Source organism: Callorhinus ursinus, unplaced genomic scaffold, assembly GCF_003265705.2.
Source record: "Callorhinus ursinus isolate GAN/ISIS: 27379988/994484 unplaced genomic scaffold, GSC_fseal_2.0 scaffold1, whole genome shotgun sequence".
NCBI classification, from domain to species: Eukaryota; Metazoa; Chordata; class Mammalia; order Carnivora; family Otariidae; genus Callorhinus; species Callorhinus ursinus.
In genome coordinates, this window is record NW_027397063.1 from 59981272 (window position 1) to 60002345 (window position 21074).

Sequence of the window (21074 nt, forward strand, 5' to 3'; positions counted from 1 at the left end):
ATTACTCCAAAGGAACCCTCACCATGAGCAATCGGACTTGGTGCATAAATGCCCTAGATACCTCACCTCCCAGTGAGACAGCCCAGGAGTTGCTCTACACAGTTGCTTAAAAGGCTTCAGGAGGGATGAGCTTGTAGCACTATAGCCCATTAATAAACACATCTTTTATTCATTTTCTTTCCTTTTTTCTTTGACTTGCTCACTCCCTCACCTTGCTTTCTGCAGTCACTTCCAAATAAGTCATCCAACCCAAATCCTTGTCTCAAGGTCTGCTTTGGAGGCAACCCAAACTAAGGTAATGACACAAGCAGGAAATTTGGGGGAATCCAAATGTCATTCCCTTACAAGACAGAACTATTAAGATCAGTACATGCCTTTTTCTCTCTCTCTCTTTTCTTTCCAAGTACAGAGTTGGTTTTTCTATCAGTTCTATAAATAGAGCTTAATTTTAAGGAGAATCTGTGTCCTAACTCAGAAAACAAGGCTGGTAATGATTCCTAAATCTTTGAAGAATAGTTATTTCAAATAACAAGAGTCAGTAATATTCTAGCTCTATTAAGGAAATGTACTGCGTCAGGAAGGTCTTAGGCCAGACTAAAGAAAGAGATTACACATGGAGGTCATTAGACATCAGGATGGATTTGTGTTTGAGCACTACATTTAACCATTTAAACTTCTACAGAGGCCTTTTAAAAGAAGAGAGACCTCATCAACCTGGCTCAGGTTTGGAATGGAAGACTTGAGGTCAGGGACAGTTAAGATGAATAGGGACCATGAAGGAGGAGGGGAAGAAAAATAAAGAAGCTTCATTTACCCAGTATTAATAAACTATTCCTGAGCTCATAAAAGAGCCAGGAGAAAATGCCATTGCTGAAGAATATTTCTTGTCATTCGAGAAGATTTGTAACAAAGAACAAAAGTGCGCAAGCAACTTGCCGCCTTAGTCCTTCTTCAGGCAGACATTGTGTGATTCAGAAAAGCTCCTTGTGGATGCCACAATATTACTTGATTGTTTTGACACCTCAGACAATAAGAGGTAGCAGTTAAAAATAATCATGCTAGCTACTATCTTAGGTTTGTGAGGTTTTTCTTTTGTCTTGTTCCTTCCTGTAGGGTTTTCTGTTGGCCTGGTAGGAAACAACACACTTGGTCATGAATTTTTAATTGGCAATCAAAGATGGGAATGATTGTAAACAAAGCACATGATGAGAGAAATCAGCAGGGCCAGGAGAGCCCTGCTTTTTTGGGATAACCCACAGATGCCTTTTTGGGGTTAGGTCGGGAAATATCCCTAAGTCTAGTAGGGATAAGAAAGGGTTCCAGTGTTTGTTTGTTTTTTTAATTTAAATTCAATTAGCCAACATATAGTACATCATTGGTTTCGGATGTAGATTTTTAGCATGGAAGAATGTTGTTGCTTCCGATGCTCTCTTTATTTAAATCTTGACTGATGGCTAGTGTCCCAGCTTTTTTGGTAGGGAGAGGAGCAGGGCTTCAGCCAGTTCTTCTCTTGGCGATAGGAAGATGTGTAGACGTCACGTGACATGTGTTCTTTGTGCTCTTTTTGATGAACACCGCTGCCCGTTGGGTAGGGAGCCGTAATGCCCTGAGTCTCTCTCCTGAGCAAGAGAGGTGCCTTCGCCCTAGTTCAAGCCTCTATTTCCAGAGAGTGCTTCTTAGAAGCACCATGCTTCCAAGGTGCTCCACAGAAGCACCATGCTCCTGTGACATGACCTCGTTGAGTGTGGGGGTTACTAAGGCCGTCCGAATAAAGCATCCACATTCATGTGCATTAATAGTTGACACAAAAATTATGTTGGTCCCCAGAAGGAAAGATCTCAGTTACTGTACCTCCTAGCAGTTGAAATTTTATGTTGCAGGAAGTCTTTCTCTTTCCCTAGTGTACCCAAAAATGGGCACACTAGTGTGGCCTGGACTAGCCACTCTCAGACGTTTTGTTTTGAGTAGCCTTCTTCCCCAAATACCCACCCCCAAGAGTGCTCAGTGGGTGTTGTTCTAGCTTGCCCCACTAAGCGCTCCCTTTCCTCTGCTTCCCAGAATGCCTATGTCAACATCAACCGCATCATGTCCGTGGCTTCCCGTCTCTCTGAGGCCGGTCATTACGCCTCGCAGCAAATCAAGCAGATTTCCACACAGCTGGACCAGGAGTGGAAGAGCTTCGCGGCTGCCCTGGATGAACGCAGCACCATCCTGGCCATGTCTGCGGTGTTCCACCAGAAGGCTGAGCAGGTGAGGCCAAGGGAGCTGCTATGGTGGCTGTTGGTCAGAAAGGTGGGAGTACATACACCGTCTGTGTAGAGAGCCCCTCCTCTCTTCTGGAAACACACAAGACTCTGCTGAGTCATTGCAGTGGCAACCCGTGTTCTATGGCTTTCCGGGCTCCTTTGTACGCAAGGACACATTGGTCACTCTGGGTAGCTTTGCCTAACATCCAAACAAGAAGGAACCTAGAGCTGTTTACATTCTGTTTGGTAGTTTATGGTTTTGTGTGTATGTGTGTGTGTGCGTGTGTTGACCGCATTCCCAGAGCATAGATAGAAGGGGTGAAACGAAATACTGATCATTGAGTGCTGAGAGCAGGGGGAAATTAATCTTACATAAGCATTTGCTATGGATAGTAATAAAGTAATAATTACACAGTGGATAGCAATAATAATTATTTGTTGCTATTTACTTATTGGCATTGGTCAGTGACGTTACTCACCCATTGCAAGGAGGAGCACTACAGCTCAGAGAGATTAAGTGACCCACCTAGGAACCAGTGGTGTGTTGGAGCTGGCTCTCAGCAGCCTATGGGGAGCCAAATGTCAAATGTTCAGGAAATTTGTGAGCTGGGTATTAAATATAGCCATTACTTAAAACTAAATTATATAGATTTACAGTAAATATATTAAAAACAAAGGTAATGGAGACTCAAAACTCATCACTCCTATTTTACTACAATTTATTATTACTTATGTTCTTGAAATTATGTCTATTTGTCTCTGTGAAAACGCTATACAGTTGTGTGGATAGCTCCTGATTAACTCTTCCCAACTTCATATTCTGTAATGGCACTTAGACCAAGGTAGAAGTTTTATACCGTGGAAGTCATCAAATGCTACAAACTAGGGCTTGATTTATTTTTTTATCAGTTGGAGTCTTAAGAAAACGAGGAAAAACATATTTTGAAATGCAGATTAACTTTAAAAAATGTGGCCTGTCTGTAGCTGTTACATTGTGAATAATAGCACACCAAATTGAGGAAATATTCTTCTGATATTCAAAATATTCTTCTGAATATTCTATTATTCCATTTAGCACAGAAGTCACTCATATCGCTGATGAAGGAGTAATGCTCTGACATAAGTCTGGAGGTATTTTCCACTTTTGTATTACACCTTAACATAAGTGAAAATATCAGCTAGCTTTCATATAAGTTCGTTTGCAAACAAAAGCATCCTGTGAGAATCAGTTGGCTATATAGAATTTACAATAAGGAGCACTGTATATGTCATTATTCTTTGTAAATTATGTGCTACACATCCTTTATATCAGTAAAGCTTACAATACACTTGTGTATATATACAGTACACACACACATATGCTGGTGCTTAAACATTTACTAACACACCACTGCAAAAATCACACAATCTATAAACAGCTGGGATTTCAACTGAGATGTGTCTAACATTAAAGCTTGTGGTTTTTACCTCTAAATTCCTTTCTTTGTATGACATTTGGGTAGCTTACAGATGAGGTCATACCTTAAATCTCTCCCCCCATTTGACCCACCTAACACGGAAGGCGGCATGGTATAATTGGAAAAGTCTAGGCTTTGCGGGCAGGCACATGTAGGTTCTAATCATTAACTCTTAGGCAAGTCACTTCACCATTTTTGGCTTGTTTCCTCATCTCTAATACAAGATAATCATAAACCTCACAGCACTATTATAAGAATTAGAGATGGAACATGTAAGGTGCCTTTTGTGCTTTTTAAATGCTAGACATTATTACTGGTTTGTGCAACATATTATCCTGGTATGTTTATATTTCCCTCACCTGTGTCTGTTTCCACCTGAGACCTTCCCAAAGACTGAAATACTTGTGTCATAAGTCAGCAGCAGCTCCACACATTGAAAAAAAATCTAGACTCTCTCTTTTTTTTAAGGATCATGGTGATAATGACTGATAATGACTAGTTCATTTCTAGGCCCAGGAGAATACTAATGTCGAATCTCCCATTCTCTCTTCAACCCTACCACTTGCACATTTTGTTCAAAGTTTATCCAGATTGGCAAGGGAGACTCCGTACTTCCCTTTCTGTATCTCTGCCTTTCTCTCCTTGAGCTGACCGTTTTGTGGGCTCTGCTGTAGGACTCTTGTTAGAGTATTACAGAGAAATCCCAAGGGCCTTGGAGAGGTGCTTCCCCCATGGTTGACAGATGAATGACAAGTTGCTTTCAGGCTCCTCTGTAAAATGGTTATTGGAAGAGCAAAGAAGCTTCTGAGATGTTAGCAAGTGTATGCAATCTGATGCTGGATGGCACCCAGCATGCTTCCAGAATTGTTAAGGGAAGACCTAATGGGATAAAAACAAACAGAATGAAAAACCAAGCACGACAGCCACCAGGCAAGGGACTACGAGCTGACGGACGCTGGGACTGGAACTCCAGCGGTTACAGAAAGTGCAATGCCAGAACCAAAAGTAACTGGTAGAGTCAGCTTCTAGCTGATGTTTCCTGATTTGGACTGCTTTGGATCAGAAGTAATTTTATTTGTATCTATTTTTTAAGGCAATTTCCTCAGGTATTACCAGTCCTTCTGGGAAACTCATAAACCATGCTTCTTTTTAGCTGGGGGAGAAAAAAACAAACACACACCAAACAACAGACTCAAGGCTATTTTTTCAAGGCTATTATGTGTTTATTTAGGCAGCTCTTTTATTGTCCTCATATGGGCTGTTCTAGGCAATGAGATAAAAAGGTATTTAGGCAATTAATTTAAGTGGAACTGTGCACCCAGGCGAGAGGAATCACAGACAGAACCATTCCAGACTGTTGGGTGAAGAATTATTTGCATTTATAGGTGTATTTTTCCACCCAATAAATCAGTGATTTCAGTTAGCTCACCTTTTATGCATGGAGACCCATAGTCTTCCACAGTTGTTAATTTTAATTTTTAAATAATTTGATGTCTGTCGAGATCTGTATCTATGTATCACATCCCAGGAGTCAGCGCCGCCATAGGCATGGTGCAGTCTGTCCCCCTAAGCTGCCCCTCCCCTCTCCCACCCCTAAAGATACTGACCCAACAGTGGGGATCTCGTGGAGCTTTCATCTCCAACCCCTGTGGGAATGGCTTCTGCAAGTTCGCTGGGGTACCTGATAGCCTTGTATGAGCTGTTCTTTGTTCCTCCTCACAACCCATTATGCCTGTGTGGAAACATCCCGTTACATTGCATGCAGCCTCTCCCATGTGCCTGTGAGTGTGCATAGGACAAGGAGTTCTAAGGTATACATGTTCCCACACCTTGTAGCCAGTGTGTGGGTATAGCCTGTTGAACACGTAGATGGCTCCTACCCCAGTGGTTTCACAACAGTCATCTCTGTTTGTGGAAACCACACTTCCTACAAAGGAGCTGTATCTGACTTCTTTCGTGGGGTTGGTGTTTGTAGAATTAAAGAGAAAGACTCTACCCTCTGCAGTGGTCTCTGAGGCTCCCAGAGGCCCTAACACTTCTTCCCAAGGTATCTGACCAGATCTACAAAATCTGCCCATTGCCCACCCCAGCGCTCCAGCACTGACCCAGCTGCTATCTCCTTCCAGTTCCTGTCGGGAGTGGATGCCTGGTGCAAGATGTGCAGCGAGGGGGGCCTGCCCTCTGAGATGCAGGACCTGGAGCTGGCCATCCACCACCACCAGTCCTTGTATGAGCAGGTGACGCAGGCCTACACAGAGGTGAGGACCACGCAGACACGCAGGGCTCGTGGGTGTGTGTGGATGTGGGTGAGTGGCAAGAGCACTGGCCTGTACGTTGTGTAATAGCCTGGGTTGGACTAAGAAGAAGAGAGAGGCCATTTTTCTCCCTTTAGAGACATCTTTAAGATCCTTGATTTATGAACAATGAGGTCTCCAGCCAGGAAGCAGAGACGATGTGGCCATCAGCAGGCGCCACCTGTGCCTATGTGTGCATGCACACGCACACACACACACACACACACACACACACACACACACACACACCTCCCTCACCTTATGTGTGAACATCAGACTCTCTCCCCTGGAAGACGAATATGAGCAAGCAAGGCTGTGCTCCTCAGTGTGCTTTCTGGCTGGTGGGCCAGCCCTCTACCCCTTTAATGAAGCAGCTCATCAACAAATACCCATTTTCTCTCTAGAAAGTCCAGAGGAGAACTCACTGTGGGGTGGAGATAAGTGTTTGCAGGAGTGAGAAGCTGCCATGGAAGTGAAAGACAAATTAAAAGACTCTTTAACTGAAAAATCAAAGGCTGGGTGCATGGTTCAAGTTAAGAAGGTTGGGGGGGGGGCTCTTCTTGAAATTGCTTTCCAAGGAAAAGGAAGGGGGCATATGTTGTGGACATACGCAAGTGAGTGAGTTGACTAACTGGCGTGAATTCTGAGGGAGAGGCTGAGGGACATAAAGAGATGGGCTAATTAAGGAAGCTGGATGAGGAGGGGAAAGTGAATTCACATCTGGCCCATGGGCAAGGAGAGTTGGAGCCGTGTTTCTCCAAGTGGGTTCTCGGACCACTTACCTCAGACTTGTTCCTGGGCTCCACCTCAGACTGCATCAGAATGTCAAGAAGTAGGACTTGGAGCCTACATTTTAGTCAGTATTACACCGGGTAAATTTGACGCATGCTGAAGGCAAAGAACCAAGGGCTTCTGGGTGAGAGTAAAGGTTTTGCCACAGTCAAAGCTGACTTTGACTCTCAGCCCCCTCCTTATTCGGTGTGACTTCAGGCAAGTTACCTAAGTACTCTAAGCCTCACTTTCTTCTGTAATGAAGGTGGTTAACACTTGCCTGTAGTTTGAAGGGTTACAAAGATAGTGCCCATGTAATGCACATGGCCCAGTGCCTGACAGCAATAAGTGCTTAAGAAAATGGTAACAGGTTTTGTTATTATAGGAGGCAGAGAGGAGGACCTGTGAGCCAAATCTGACCTCATCAGCTTTGGTCCAGATGGCCCAAGGCTTTCTCTTAGAACAGAACTGTGGGTCAAGAATGGCCATGGGTCAAGAATCTCTAAATTTACTCCTTGTAAGATATAAACATAGAGTGTACAAATGACATTCATATCATACTTACACGTTTCACACTTCGGTGTTTGTGTCATTACAGAGAGAGACACGATATTTCTCCCAGTGTTTTCTCAGGCCCTAGCCCTGGGGGACACAGACATGCCCTCCAAGCCCACTTCAGAGGTCAGTGGGCCGTCCCTGCCTCCTGCAGCTGTGGACTGAGGCAGAGGGCTGGAGCTCTACTGACTTGGATTTTAGGACTTGGACTTCCATCTCTAACCACCCTGCCCTGGACATAGCATGGTGCCAAAGACAGCATCTGCTCGGAGTTCCCTGAGGAGAGCTCTCCTGGGTTCGGCCACAGACTGTTTGTCTTATTCACATCTCTGGAGGGTGTTACCTTTGTGTTGCTGATGAGGTGCTTCCTCTTCGCCTCCCCTGGCAGTGCACTTCGGGAGGCAGGCCTGGTGGGACGGGCGGATAGAGGAAGTCATCCAGACCCGCTGTCGTCCTCCAGTCAGGCTTCCTCCCCGGTCTCAGCCACGGTACACTCTCGGCCTAGTATTCCTCTTGGTCACCACGCCCAGCCCCACACCGTTTCTGTTGCCCCGTGGATAGGGGGTAACAGAGGCCTCTGTGTTGCCGAACCCTCAGCAAACTATTATCAGGACGTGAGGGTGGGGTAAGGGGAGGCCGGAGCCCAGCAAACAGCTCCTCATTCATCATCCTAAGGCTGCAGGTAGGAGCACACTCGCTTCCCCACCTTGCTCGAAGGGAAAGACCGTTTCAACTCCAACCCAACTTGGATTTAATCGTTAACCAAATTAATTTAGGGCCTTAAAATCCCCTAACTCCCTGGTCAGCACTGGTTTAAATTGGAAAGATACCTGCTGTACTGGGTCCTTGACCAGCACTGGCGAGCCACAGGTGTCGAACAGATGATGCCACTTTCCAGAAAGAGGGGCACCTGTAATTGTACCAAGGTTCCAATAAGGAACGACAGGGAACCTCACCCCCGTGGGTCTCAGCCCTGAGGGTGAATGTTGGGGGACGGGAGAGCATGGCTATTGTGTCTACAGTCAAAGGGTCCCTCCCTTACTCTGCATGTTCTGGAAAGACGGGGGTATTACCATTCTCAGGAGAAAACAAGGGAGTTGTATAGAAAGAGAGCAAAAGAAAGATAAATATAAAGGAAAGAAAATGAGGAGGAAATAAGGAAGACAGGAGAGCGAAATGATGATAAAGATGCTGATGGTGAAAGTAGAATCAGGAGCCCGTCTTCCCTGCCGGGGCCCTGTTCTGAGCGCTCCACGTGTTACCTCACTCGGTCCTCACCGAGGTTGTCCCCTTCCTATCCCTATTTAACATACAAGGAAACTGAGGCCCAAAGAGGTTAAGTAACTTGCCTCTGGTCACATATCTGGAAGTTGAGAGCTAGGAAGAGGAAGTGAAGAAGAAAGAGAGAGGTTTATGGTATCAGTTTATTTTGGTTCATTTCTGAAATGAAGCTCTGCCGCTTGACCTACTCAGTGAATCAGTCAAAATATGTATGAGGTATGATGGACCAGGCACTGTTCTGAGCACTGGGGACAGATGAATAAGGCGGAGTCCCTGCCCAGTTCAAGGGGGAGAGAGACACTGCCTGAGCAGGTCCCCTCCCCCAGGCCGTGGGCTGCGCGCCGGGGCGCTCTGGCTGGCACGTGCCTCGAGTGTCATGGGATTCTCAGTCCTAACGAGGGACCCCCGCCCCTGGGGGGCCGACTCTCCTTGCCGCCCCGTGCCCTGCCCGCCACGCGGTTCCCTCGAGCTGACCTCTCCTTCTTGCAGGTCAGCCAGGATGGCAAAGCACTGCTGGATGTGCTGCAGCGGCCCCTGAGCCCTGGGAACTCTGAGTCCCTCACAGCCACCGCCAACTACTCCAAGGCAGTGCACCAGGTGCTGGACGTGGTGCACGAGGTGCTGCACCACCAGCGGCGGCTTGAGAGCATCTGGCAGCACCGCAAGGTGCGGCTCCACCAGCGGCTGCAGCTCTGTGTCTTCCAGCAGGACGTGCAGCAGGTAATGGGCCGCTGCCCCCTCCATGCACCCATCCCATTCAGGCAGACGCCCCGAGGCCCCGACGCAGGCAATCAGGCCCGGGAACCGCTGATACACGGAGGGAAGAGGGCCATTTGGCCCCAACTGCCCCACCCCCCACCCGGGACGGACTTCCTGCCTAAGCAGCCTCAGATGGTCCTGCTCCCTCGGGGGTGTGGGGCAGGAGGCTCCATCAGAGGCAGAGCCCTTCCTCACGCTTACATGGCATGGTTGTCTTTGGGCAAGAGCTTGACCCTCACTTGGGCAGGAGCTTTCTAGATGACTCCAGGGCTGGGGGCGGGGGTTATTTGAGCACTGTCAGTGTTGGACCACACACTGTGAGCTCACTTCTCAATCAGGGAGGCAGGGGGTCTGCTGAAGTTGGGGGTGGTTGGGGTACAGGGCCTTTAGGGGATTCTTTGGCAAGGTTTTACTTGGCAAATGAGATTTAAAACATGGGCTATTAATGGTTAGAGGTTATTTCTGGCTTAGTCTGTCTTTTTGCATTATTATACAGTCATAGCTTTTCCCTTTACCATAAATGATAAAGAAATGGTTATATTTTGACCATGAAAGGACAGCCTTGCCAAGAATACCCTTTTGAATGAAATAGCCCATTCTTTTCCCCTTGTACATTCTCTGTCTGTCTCCTTGGGGACCCCTGGGAGCTTTGCTCTGGTGCAGATATTCTGGTGGATGGGGAGCTGGTTGGGAGCTGGAGACCGAAGTTGGAGCTTAACATCACCTCCTTGCTGATTTCACTGTGAAAGGCAAGGGTGGGGGCACTCATGCTATCAGACTTTTCTGTGGCCAGCACATAATTTCAAGTTTGTACCTATAAAATAACATTTCACACTCCTCTGTACCCTCTGTGGATACCTCTGTGGTATACCGTCTGTGGAATTGGCCAGTTGTAATCAAAAAGTGTATCGAAATATACATGGAACGCGAGAGCCAGCTGGACAGGTCTTTGGAATGTGGTCCCTTTCGCAGCTGCTGTTGGGAGGGGACCCAGTGCTTGGTGCCCTGAGACAGAGGGAGGGTGGAGGGAGGGCAGGGCATCCTATCACTGGCTGTGACACCCTCTGGGAGAGGGTTCGCCATGCGACTGGTCCTGGGAGTAGACAGGCCTTCAGGACTGTTTCCAAGTCTTGGGTTGCCCTAACTTTGTTGCAGGCACCCCCACCCCGCCGCCCCAGGCTGGGGCAAGTGATTAAGTCATCAGAGGAGACACCTCAGCCTCAGGAGAGATAGGCATTTATGTGCTGGCCCTGGCTCCAAAACCCTTGTGGGGCCTGCCAGGAATGGAGAAGCAAATGAATCAGTTGCCTACTCCTACCATCTGGAACTGTCCAGATAAATACATCATCCCAGAGCACAGGAGAGCACGGAGTCCATCTGTGATTGAGACAGAGGGAGGTGCCAGCCTCCGGAGGCACACATGGGGTTGTTACTATTTCAGTGAACGTGGAGTGACTCATGGAGGTAACCAGGCTGCGGGTTGTGCCACGTCCTTGGTGTGCTCTTTGCCCTCCTGATGTTTCCACGGCTGTTGTACCAGGATGGGCACTGGAGAGGCGTAGAGGGGCTGCGAGAGGGGCAGGCAAAAGCCTCCCCAGCAGGAAGGTGGCATCCAGACTTGGATTGTCTGGGAACTGCTGTTCCCAGACTTTTCTGTGGCCAACATGACATCCACATGGAAGCTAGGAAGAAAGTATAGTAAAACTACACCTGGGGCCATTCTATATCATGCTCTTAAAAATGAGAGTATTTCTGGAATTGAGATGCTATCAGTTCATCTCTACCGTACCGATCACATTGTCGGCACTGAGCAAAAGCAAGTAGAACGTTATGAGGTGGAGGTGATGGGTTCAGATTTTCCACGAGGACCGAATCTCCCAGGATGGTAATTCCGTTGTTCTTTTCAGGTTGTGTGACTCTCACTTCTGGAACATAACTTCATTCACCCGTTGTCCCACACAGGCTCTCCCTCCCTAATCAGTGACCCTGGCACAGGGGAGCACAGGCGAGTGTGGAGAAGCAGGGGCTGCCGAATCTGCTGGTGGGTCTCCAGTGCTTACCGTATACCCAGGCAGTCATCAGTGCCCAGCAGGTGTCTGAGCTGGTGCTTCAGAAGGCTTCTGGACATAACGCGCCTGTTAGGGTGAAAGACTTGGACTTTGGTGTCCTGACTCCCAGAAGCTTTATAGGTTTATCATGTTTATTTTGCATGTTTCATCTCATCTATTCCATATCTCCTGGAGAGTAGAAACCGCGGCTACTACTTCTCTGCGCACCTCACAACTCTTGGCTATGTCTGACGTGAGGCTGGGGTTCTCTTTATATTTGCTGCCTTGAGCTGAAATTATCATCAGAGGACCCCCAGTTTCTGTTCTGTGAGGTGAACGCCGTTTAAGCCCCCCCGGCCCTCAGCCCATGTAGTAGTTGCTCGTGAGTAGCTGGAGTCTGCCTGCAGGAATAGTGATGTGAAAGTCTTGAGGGTCCCAGGTATTTACAGACAAGGTAGAGGATGCAGCCTCAGGACTCACAAAGTATGCTGGTGCTCATCAGTTATTCAGAAAGCTCTGTCTTCTGCAGTGGGCCTGGAACTGCACTGCATTACATTCTGGGAAGATGCCTGGTTCGTTAGAATGGCTCAAGACATACCCATCTGAAAATATAAAGAACAGTTCGACCAGAATATGCCATTCAGTATGCAGGGCAGTAGAGTATTGATGGAACAGTTATATGCAGAAGCATGAGAAGTCAGAGTTGGTGTCTTGAGGGAGGAGAGAATTGACTGAACCATATAGTCTGGGTCCAAGATTCTTGAGCACCTTGGGGGGGTCCAGAGATGTTTACTCAGCAGCCTCGGTGGAGGGCTCGTGAGTGAGCATCAGTGGCTGGAAGAATACAGAATTGTGCATAGGAACACTGGCTCTGCAGTCAGACACCCAGAGTGTAACCTGTTCTTCAAGTCTTGGCGTGTGACTGGGCAAGGCATTTCACCTCTGGTGCTTCTGCTTAATGACCTCTAAAACAGGAATGATCATAGTACCTATCTCAGTGGACTGAATGGGAGACAAGTACAAGGCTTAGCACCCTGACTGCCTAGCAGGTAGTAAAGCTTCCATCAGCGTTGTCTCGTTCCTTAGTCACATCCTCTGGGTGGGACTCGAGCGCCCCCTGGTGCTCGTGCTGTTGGGACCCCAGCATGATTCTTCTGTTTGGACAGCAGCGACTGCTTGGGGCGGGGCGGGGAGAGGGGCCTGCCGAGTTCTGTTTGATTCAGTGAGAAAATCTCAGAGCCGCCAAAGACGTGAAAGACCATCTAATCTAACCTATGATATGATGGAGGAACTTGAGGTCCAGAGATGTGAAATAATGTGGCTGTGACCACACAGCTCCTTAATGTAGTGCCAGGACCAGAACCTGAGTCTTCTGGCTCCCAATCCAGGGATCCTATAGAAAAGCCACACAAGAGAGGACCCAGGTAGACAGAGAAGGAGAACAGGGAGAGAGACAGGAAGCACACATGCATGCTTCCATAGAGAGGGGAAAGACAGGTGGACACATGCACATAGCCCAAAACAGGGAGGGGAAGGAGACAGAGACAGCCAAGGGGGGCAGAGGAAGAAAGGGAGAGAGACCTGAAGACAGAGAGCAGAGAAACTGACATCCTTGGGATGGAAGGAGAAAGAGAAAGAGGAAGGCAAGGGAGGGACAGAAGACAAAGAGACAGGGACTCCAGCTGGTGGAGGGAGAGGGCAGGAGAGTGAGCCAGCCTCTACCTGCCTGCCTGTCTGCTTGCCCCATTGCCAATTCCAGGCATGGTCTTTGCCCAAGTAGGAATATTTTGCCTGTTAAGGGCCCAAAGCAGAGTAAAGCATAAAGATGAAAACCAAGGATAGACAACAGTGACAAAGAGATACCATTGAAGCCTCTGCAGTCGGAATCGGCCTGGCACATCACCCTTGTGGTTGCTCTCCCTCGAGTCCCAACATATGTGCTCAGGTTTCTCTTCCCTGCTGGGCTTGAAGGCAATAGAAATAAGTCTCTAAGGATCAAACTGGAACTGGGGTTCATGAAGCGGCAGAAAGGTGTGGATGGGGCACACCTGCCTTAGTATCACTAGCAGAATAATTTTCAGTACTATTGTTTTTCCTGTTTAGAATGGGATAACACTGAGCAAGAGCCAAAAAGAGCACCCCATGACAACATCAGCCTGTCTCCGCTTCTGTCTCTTATTTTCCCCTAACTCCTGTGTGTTCCCAGGGATATAAGGGACTGCTTCCCAGCCTGGGCTGACTTTGTGCCGAGAAGAACAAAGAGTAGCTAGATTCTTGATCTTTCTGATAGATACAAATTCCATTCCATTTTTTCCCTAGCCAGAACAACTGTCTTGAATACTCTCTGCAGGCCATCTTGCTTGCCTCCCTTCTCTTTTTCTTCTCCCTCTGTTTTTTGCAAGAATGAACCAATGAACTGTTTTAGTACACCTCCTGTATGCAAGGCCCTGTGCTGGGAGTTAGGTCCCTCACTTGAGAGAAGACATATGCACCAAAGGATGTATGAATGGCACACGGCTGTCTGGCTTCAGGGCCAAAGAAGCAAAATAACAATGGGCTAGTGGGGTCAGAGCAGGGGATGTTCCCTGTGGCTGGAGTGGGATGGCAGTGGTTCTTGGAGCTCAGGCAGAGGAGGTGGAGATAGTGTTTCCGGGGAAGGCCAGGAAGCAGAGAGCTAAGTGACAGCCAGGGGACAGGGAAGAGGGAGTCTAACAGGGTGCCCACTCTTGGCAGAGCAGGTGGCAGGTAAGGCAGGAAGGGTGAGGAGTGGTCTCGGTGGTGTGGGTGGGACAGTGATGTTTGAGGCTCCAAGGCCCTCCCTTAAAAACAATGCCTTATACGCAGTCCAGTCAGGTGAGCGAGTGAGGGGCAGTGATGGCAGAATTTATCAGGCTCAGTGACTTTCCCTTCTGAATGACTGTGTTAATATTCAAGTCCATAGTTCCTGTACTACAAATGAATCTCACCTGTTTCTATCAGTTTTTCTGGACCCTCACATGGAGAATTATAGGTTTTACTATGTCAGTTCCTGTCTGCCAAAGAATATGTAAAAAGGATTTGAGAGTAATTTTATTAAACTGCAAATATTCAGTCTTTTACTAGCTATAGTGATTGTGCCCCCTTAATCATACTAAACCAGTTTGGACATTGTATGATCCAGTTGACAGCTTTGCATAATAAAAGATGAGCGCTTTGGGTTGCACACAGAATGATTGGTGACCAGAATGCTGATGGGTCTAGAAATGAACTCTTCTTCTAAGAAAGGATTAAAGCATCTAAGAAGGAAAGCCCTCAGGATGTAGTCCCAGAGAGATCAGGGAACACACACAAGGGAGAACCACCTGCAAAATTTGAAATGCCAACTGCTTACTTATTGGGTATGTGGCGGAGAGGGTTCAAACATCAGAGAGAGGGTTGGATTCCAACCCTGAGATTTTGTTACTGGAATTAAATGTGCCTATAAAAGTTGTGTGGTTTAAAGCTCAGGATTCATCATCTGAGTACACATGATTGAGCATCTAATCTCTTCACTTGCCTTCTCTTATTTAATCTTCCCTCTGAGGCAGGTGATAGTTTGGTTCCCATCTTATTGGTGAGAAAATTGAGGGCTGGGAGGCTAGAGGGACCTGGGAGGCAAAGAGAGGAAATCCCTTCCTAGGCGTTAGTGAGCCTCAGGGCTTTCTTGATCCATGGAAATTTTAAGTACTTTTAATGTCATCAATACCTTTTTATAATTATGTTAATGATTGAGAAGACAACCACCATCCAGGGTCACTTCTCTCTGATGACCCCTATTCTCAACCTGTCCATGACCTCAACATGCTATTTCTCAAGCCTTGGATACCAGGCTAAAGAACAAAAGACTCACACTGTGTCACCAGTGGGGAGCTAATCAAAGATTTGAGCTGAGGAAACCTGCTTTGAGAGTGAAGGTCTGAGGTGATTTGGTGCAGATGGAAAGCTAGGTTGGAGCAGGAAGCTCCTGGGAGCCACAGTACTCCTGTGGCCAAAGAGCAGGAACTAGGGAATAATGTAAGGGTAGATTTGAGAAAAGGGAGATGTCAAGTGCAAATGTGGAACTATAGTTCTCAAAGTGTGGTCCTTGAATCCCTGGCATTAAAATCATCTGCTCAGAGTGGGGAACTTGTTATGAACACAGATTATCTAGTCCTATCCATTACTTTTTGATCCAGAATCTGTGGGTAAGGTGGTGCCTATCGTCAGGGAGTAAGAATGTCCTGTCCCCTTCTTGCAGGGGCAAGAATTTCTGTCTCCTAGCTGAACTAAGAATCAAATTGATATGAGATCGATCAATAGGAGAAAATTAAATTTAATAGGTGTACGTATGGGGAATCCACAGAAACATGGAAATTCCAAAGACAGGTAAAATGAGGTATATATGTCCTTCTGAACTAAGGAGAAGGGGGCAGGGGTCTGGGATTCCAGAGGAAAGGAATGCACTTCACTAGGGCCATAGAAGAGCAGATGTTTTTAATTAGATGTTTGCCCTGCCATACAGATGGGTCACTCAGATAAAATTTATCTTTGCTAATAACCCTTATTCTGGGAAAGACCTGCAATTTAGATTCTTCTGTGTAGTTAAGGGGGGATACAAAGTTTCTCTTGAGGCCACAGGGTCTCCAGTGCCTTCAGCTCAAAATAATCCACATGCCAAAGTGGCACATTCCATGGCGGGGCGGGGGGGTGTCCTGAACCTCCTCACCTATGTTTTAAAAAGAACCCCAGGTGATTCATAAGCATTTTGAAGTTCCAGAACCTCTGATTTAAGAGATCCAAGCCTTGGTGATGGGAAGTATGGTGACAGCATAAATAGGCATCCAGGCACCAGGGCGAGGAGATTCTTTCAGGGAGGTGCCAAGGACAAAGACAAGTTGCAGTCACCCCAGCCCCGGCTCTGCTGGGAAGGCACAGGTGTGGGCTGGCTGGGAGTGGAGGGCTGCAGGGTGGAGGCAGCTGAAACTTTAGGGCTTTGGGTGTCGTGGCCAGCTTCTATCCAGCATTGGTCTGTCAGGCGAAGGGACCCCAATTCTCGGGGGAAGAATAGACACTGCTAATGAGTTTCAGCTGGTGCTTCTCAGAAAAATGATGGCTTCTCCTGCCATAGCAAGACATTTCTTTTGATCATGATTGTTCCAAAGAAGGGACAGCAAATGACTTGCTGGTAATCGGGCATTTCAAGTGGTGCCTCCGTGCTGTCGGGGCTCAGGCGATGGGAGCGGGTGGTGCTGGCCTTGTGAGGGCCGCTAGCATTCACTGTGCTGTGCCAGGAGGAAGAGGTCATGCTGTGATGCACTGTCCTGCGTACTCTCACACACTGTGTGTACCCGAGCCTTTAGCAGAACAAAATGCGTTGTAGATGGCTGATTGTGTGTGCGCTCTTTTTCACTGGTCTCTGAATAATGGCTTTCTGAGGAGCAAGGATGCTGTGGGCTGGGGGGAGTTGCTGAGAGGGAGGAGTTCTTCCGTTTACTTAAAACAACAAAAACTTTCTGCTTGTTTTACTATGGATCAGACCAGGAGGCAAGCCTAGTAACCTGTGTTGAATAAGGTGATTGATCAGGGGGAGCCAGATGTGGGATTCAGAGAGTTGGGGTTCGGATTCCACATGTGTTCATAAATCGTCTCCATTTCCTTTGATCACACAGGAAGTTCTCAAATCAGATGGGATGAGTTCATTCACTCATCTCTTCAGCGAATGCTCCCTGAGAGCCCAGCTGTGAACCAACAAAGCCCCTGCCCACGTGGAGCTTACTTACGTTCAGGAGGTAGAGAGAAAACACCACCACAAACACATAAATGTGTCATATGTCATATAGTGATAGCTAGTGATGTATGAGCAGAAAGCTGAATGAATAAGCCAGGGGGTGTGTTTACGAAGAGGTTCCAGGCATGTGAAATGTGATCTACGAAGTCCTTGACACCAGAATGAGCTGGGGGCATTCCCAAAAATGGGTGAATGGCCAAAGTGGCCACTGACTAGAGAGCAGGACAAAAGGGTAAGAAGTTTGAAGAAAAGGGTCCAGATCCAAGCAGACCTTATAAGCTATGAAGAGCATTTAGATTTTCTAAGTGTGGTAGGAAACAATGGTAGAGTTTTTAGTAAAGGGAATGTTGTGAATTGATCTATGTTTAAGGAAATAGGTCTGGTTGAGGTGCCTGAGTGGCAGTTAAGTGTCTGCCTTCCGCTCAGATCATAATCCCAGGGTCCTAGGATCCAGCCCTGCTTTGGGCTCTGCAATCAGCGGGGAGTCTGCTTCTCCTCCACCCTCTGCCCCTCTCCCTGCTCATGCTCACTCTCTCTCTAATAAATAAAATAATAAATCTTTTTTGAAAAAATTAAAAAACAAAAAGAACTATTTCCAGCTAATGAGTGGATGGGAGTGTCATGAGTCTAAGGAGGAAGACCACTTAGAGGGCTGCAGGGCGCAGGAGGAAAGATGGTGGCTTGTGGCTGCGGTAGAGACAGTGTACAAGAAAGGGCTAATAAGAGAGACTCTCAGGCTTGCAGCTAAGCAGTGGGGTGAGACAAAACAGATGAGGTGAGGAGCCAATTGCCCTGGCCTAGTGCTTAACAGAGAGCACACCCTCCCCAGACAGTAATCTCTTTGTCTGAGGAGGGGAGCTGCTATACTCTCCATATAAAAAAATAATGAAATGTTTCAGTTGAGGAAGACTTAGGGAGATGGTCTGATCCGGTGTTTTCATTTGAGGCAGTGAGGTCCAGAGAGGCGAAGGTGCACACCCAGCTGGGTCACAGCTGGTTAAGGGCAGACCGGGGACCAGAGCCCAGGTTCCTCTTGATCCCAAGGATGGTGTCTATAAGTTATGCTGATCATGACGGTGCCACATTTTATGGATGCTTTTGGAGCCCAAAATACTTTTATATGTAGGTAGAGCTTAGATAGGAACTTAAAACTTCAAAGGTGGATATCTCTAAGTGCAGGGGCCTCCTGTATTGGTCTGAATGACCCTGTGGGTTTCCTCTAACACTAAGATTCTGTCACGTTAGAAGAGCCCTGGGACAGCCAGCCACTAGGCCCTCGATTTTCTCCCATTAACTCAGTTGCATTCATGGCCACTGTTCAGAAAAAATATCAATAGTTCTCTTCAAAAGGACTTTTTCTCTTCCCCTTAGCAGCTAGAAAGGACTGTCTCCTACCCTGAAAAGCACCCTGCCTTGGCTGTGTGCTCGTTGGAATAAACACAATTAGATGAGGAAGAAAGGGGGTGATTAGGGAATTATGTAAAATGGCTGTTAGATTGGCTCCCGCATCCGGTTCAGGATGTGAGCTTCTCTCTTGGAAAAGACTGTTCTGGAAAAGGACTAATTTCTGGTTGAACAGTTGGGGCATGAGAAAGGAGGAAGAGCTTTACAAGTTGTTTTTTTAAAGCTGCCTCCCTGCTGTAGTGGCCAGAAGTCCTGGGTTTTTGTTCCCAAAGACAGGGCACAGATCTGGTCTCTTCCTGAATGAGGTGGCCCAGCTTCTCTCAAGATGGTGGGACAGGCACCTCAGCCAAATTTGCACTTGACAGCTCATGGCTACAAGCATTCACTGGGTAGCTCTTGCATGTGCAATGCTGGCAGGGATGCTGGGATGGGAACGATGGTGGAAGGATAGGGTACAGCGGTGAAAACCCCACACTCCTTGAGCTCGGGAGCTAACCACCTGCCAGGTAGGGCAGTGGAGAGGGTGGAGACACACACACAAGGGGGGACCTCTGGGTGCAGATGCCAGAGTGAAGAAGGAGAGCATGGAGCTGACATATTCACCCCGAAGCCGTGTGGTGGGGATGAGCGGGAGTTGAGAGCCGTTCAACATGTTGCAACAAACCACGCTGTGCTTTGAGTCTGGGAATCACAAGGAGGTCAGGGTCTCGTGGGAGAGACAGGCCTGGAGGCAGTAATTGTGGTTTGAACAGAATCAGGGAAGAGTGACACCAGCCCCATCCTGGGTGGGTTATTAAAGAGAAGTCTTTCCAGAACTAGTGATTTTGAGATCGTGCTTGTGCTTAAAGGATGAGTAGGAAGGAGGCCGGGAGGCGGAGACAGGGAGAAGGAAGGGTATGGACGTTTCAGTTGAAGTTAAAAGTAGTGAGAGCAGAACTCAGGAGACAAAAGCAGTTTTGGGGGGATTCAGGGGTGAGGCAGGGACTCATTGGAGATGGGGTTGAGAGGGGGTGGGATGGCCACAGAGGACTTTGCATGTCCAGTTAAGGGGCCCCTCAAAAACTATGTCCTGGTGAAATGCCCCTTCAAGAATGTACAGGTTGGTGATTAACATAACATAATAAAAATATAAATAAATACTGAAAGATGTTAAAAAAAAAAAAAGAATGTACCGGTTAATGCCATTTAAGCCAAAGTTTGTGTTTTTCAAATGGATTTGGTGTCCCTAATTTGTTAATTTTAGGATCCAACTATATTAACCACTTATAACTTATTTTTAAACCTGAGTGTATAAAATTGCTCCTTTGAAACTAAGGGCACATCTTGCCAGAATCAGATTGACAACTATCATTGGGTGCTACTTCCCACTCAAGTTGACAGGCATACCTGTCATTTATCAGAACCAGAGCATGAATATGAAAATGGAAAGAAAACAAGAAAAATCTGTTATCTCTGTGCTGTCCCTCATAACTCATTTGCTTCTGCACCAGTGACCAGATCCTTCTTCCACACGGTTATTCAAGCCATGCCCCAGGGGGTCAGCCCTCTACCTGCACCTCTGTTGCCCCCACACCTAACCACCAAATCCTGGCTATTCTGTCTCCCTAATGTTACTCATACCTGTCTTTCCGCGGCCACTGCCATTGGGCTCCTCTGAGCCACCCTCACCTCTTGTCAGGATTTCTGCAATAATATCCTATTTCCCCACCTCTACTCTTGCCTTCCTCCGATTCTCCACCAAGCAAAAGTAGTAACTTTCAAATGCAGGTCAGCCCTTCCGTGGCTCTTAGGACGAGCCCTGGAATCTGACTGGGCACACCGGGGCTCAGTATGTCTGGTTCCTGCCTCTCTGGACTCATTACCTGCTTACCCCTACTCAGGCCATGCTCATATTTTTCCTTCCTAGCTTGGTTAAGTCCTACTCTCCCTCAGCGCTCAGCTGTACCTCACTTCTTCAGAGAGGCCTTTCCTAACTGTTGGCACTCCCACCGTTGCAATTAATGTGTGATCACAAATAATTGTGTGATCTCCTGTCCGGTGCCTGTTCCCGACATAGACTGAGTTCCCAGAGTCAGGGCCCTGCTTACCTTGTTTAATACTGCATCCTGGGCTGGTCTAGTGCCCAGCACTAGGGCACGATAGGACTAGTAAGTATCTGTTTGAATCCAGCGATATTCACATCCCGCGTGTGCTTCATTGCTCCCTGAAGAACCCACAGGCAAAAACTAAAAAATAAAACCTTCTACGCTGGAAACAGTCGAAAACCAATTCAAAGCCATTAATAGGTATTATTAACTCTCATCCTGTACTATCTTGACTAAAATTAATAATTGATTGTTTTAAATAAAATTTTGTAGATGAGAGAAGTTAAACAAGGATAGCTAGTGAGGGGTACCTTGATGGGTGCATATGCTTCAGTAGGGTTCCAGAGATTTGGCTAGAAATGCAATTTATTCTTCAACCAGTGATGTCCT

At 47.3% G+C, this 21074-nt stretch overlaps 1 protein-coding gene across 22 annotated transcripts in view; it reads left to right on the forward strand.

Annotated features, from left to right (window-relative positions):
- KALRN (kalirin RhoGEF kinase) overlaps window positions 1-21074 on the forward strand; it is a 647217-nt gene that overhangs the window by 274290 nt on the left and 351853 nt on the right. For all 22 annotated transcript variants that reach the window (XM_073894515.1, XM_073894519.1, XM_073894546.1 and 19 more), the window contains exons 7-9: window positions 2059-2250; window positions 5830-5961; window positions 9094-9324. In XM_073894515.1, the coding sequence (XP_073750616.1) occupies window positions 2059-2250; window positions 5830-5961; window positions 9094-9324 (555 nt within the window). The remainder of the gene's footprint in view (window positions 1-2058; window positions 2251-5829; window positions 5962-9093; window positions 9325-21074) is intronic.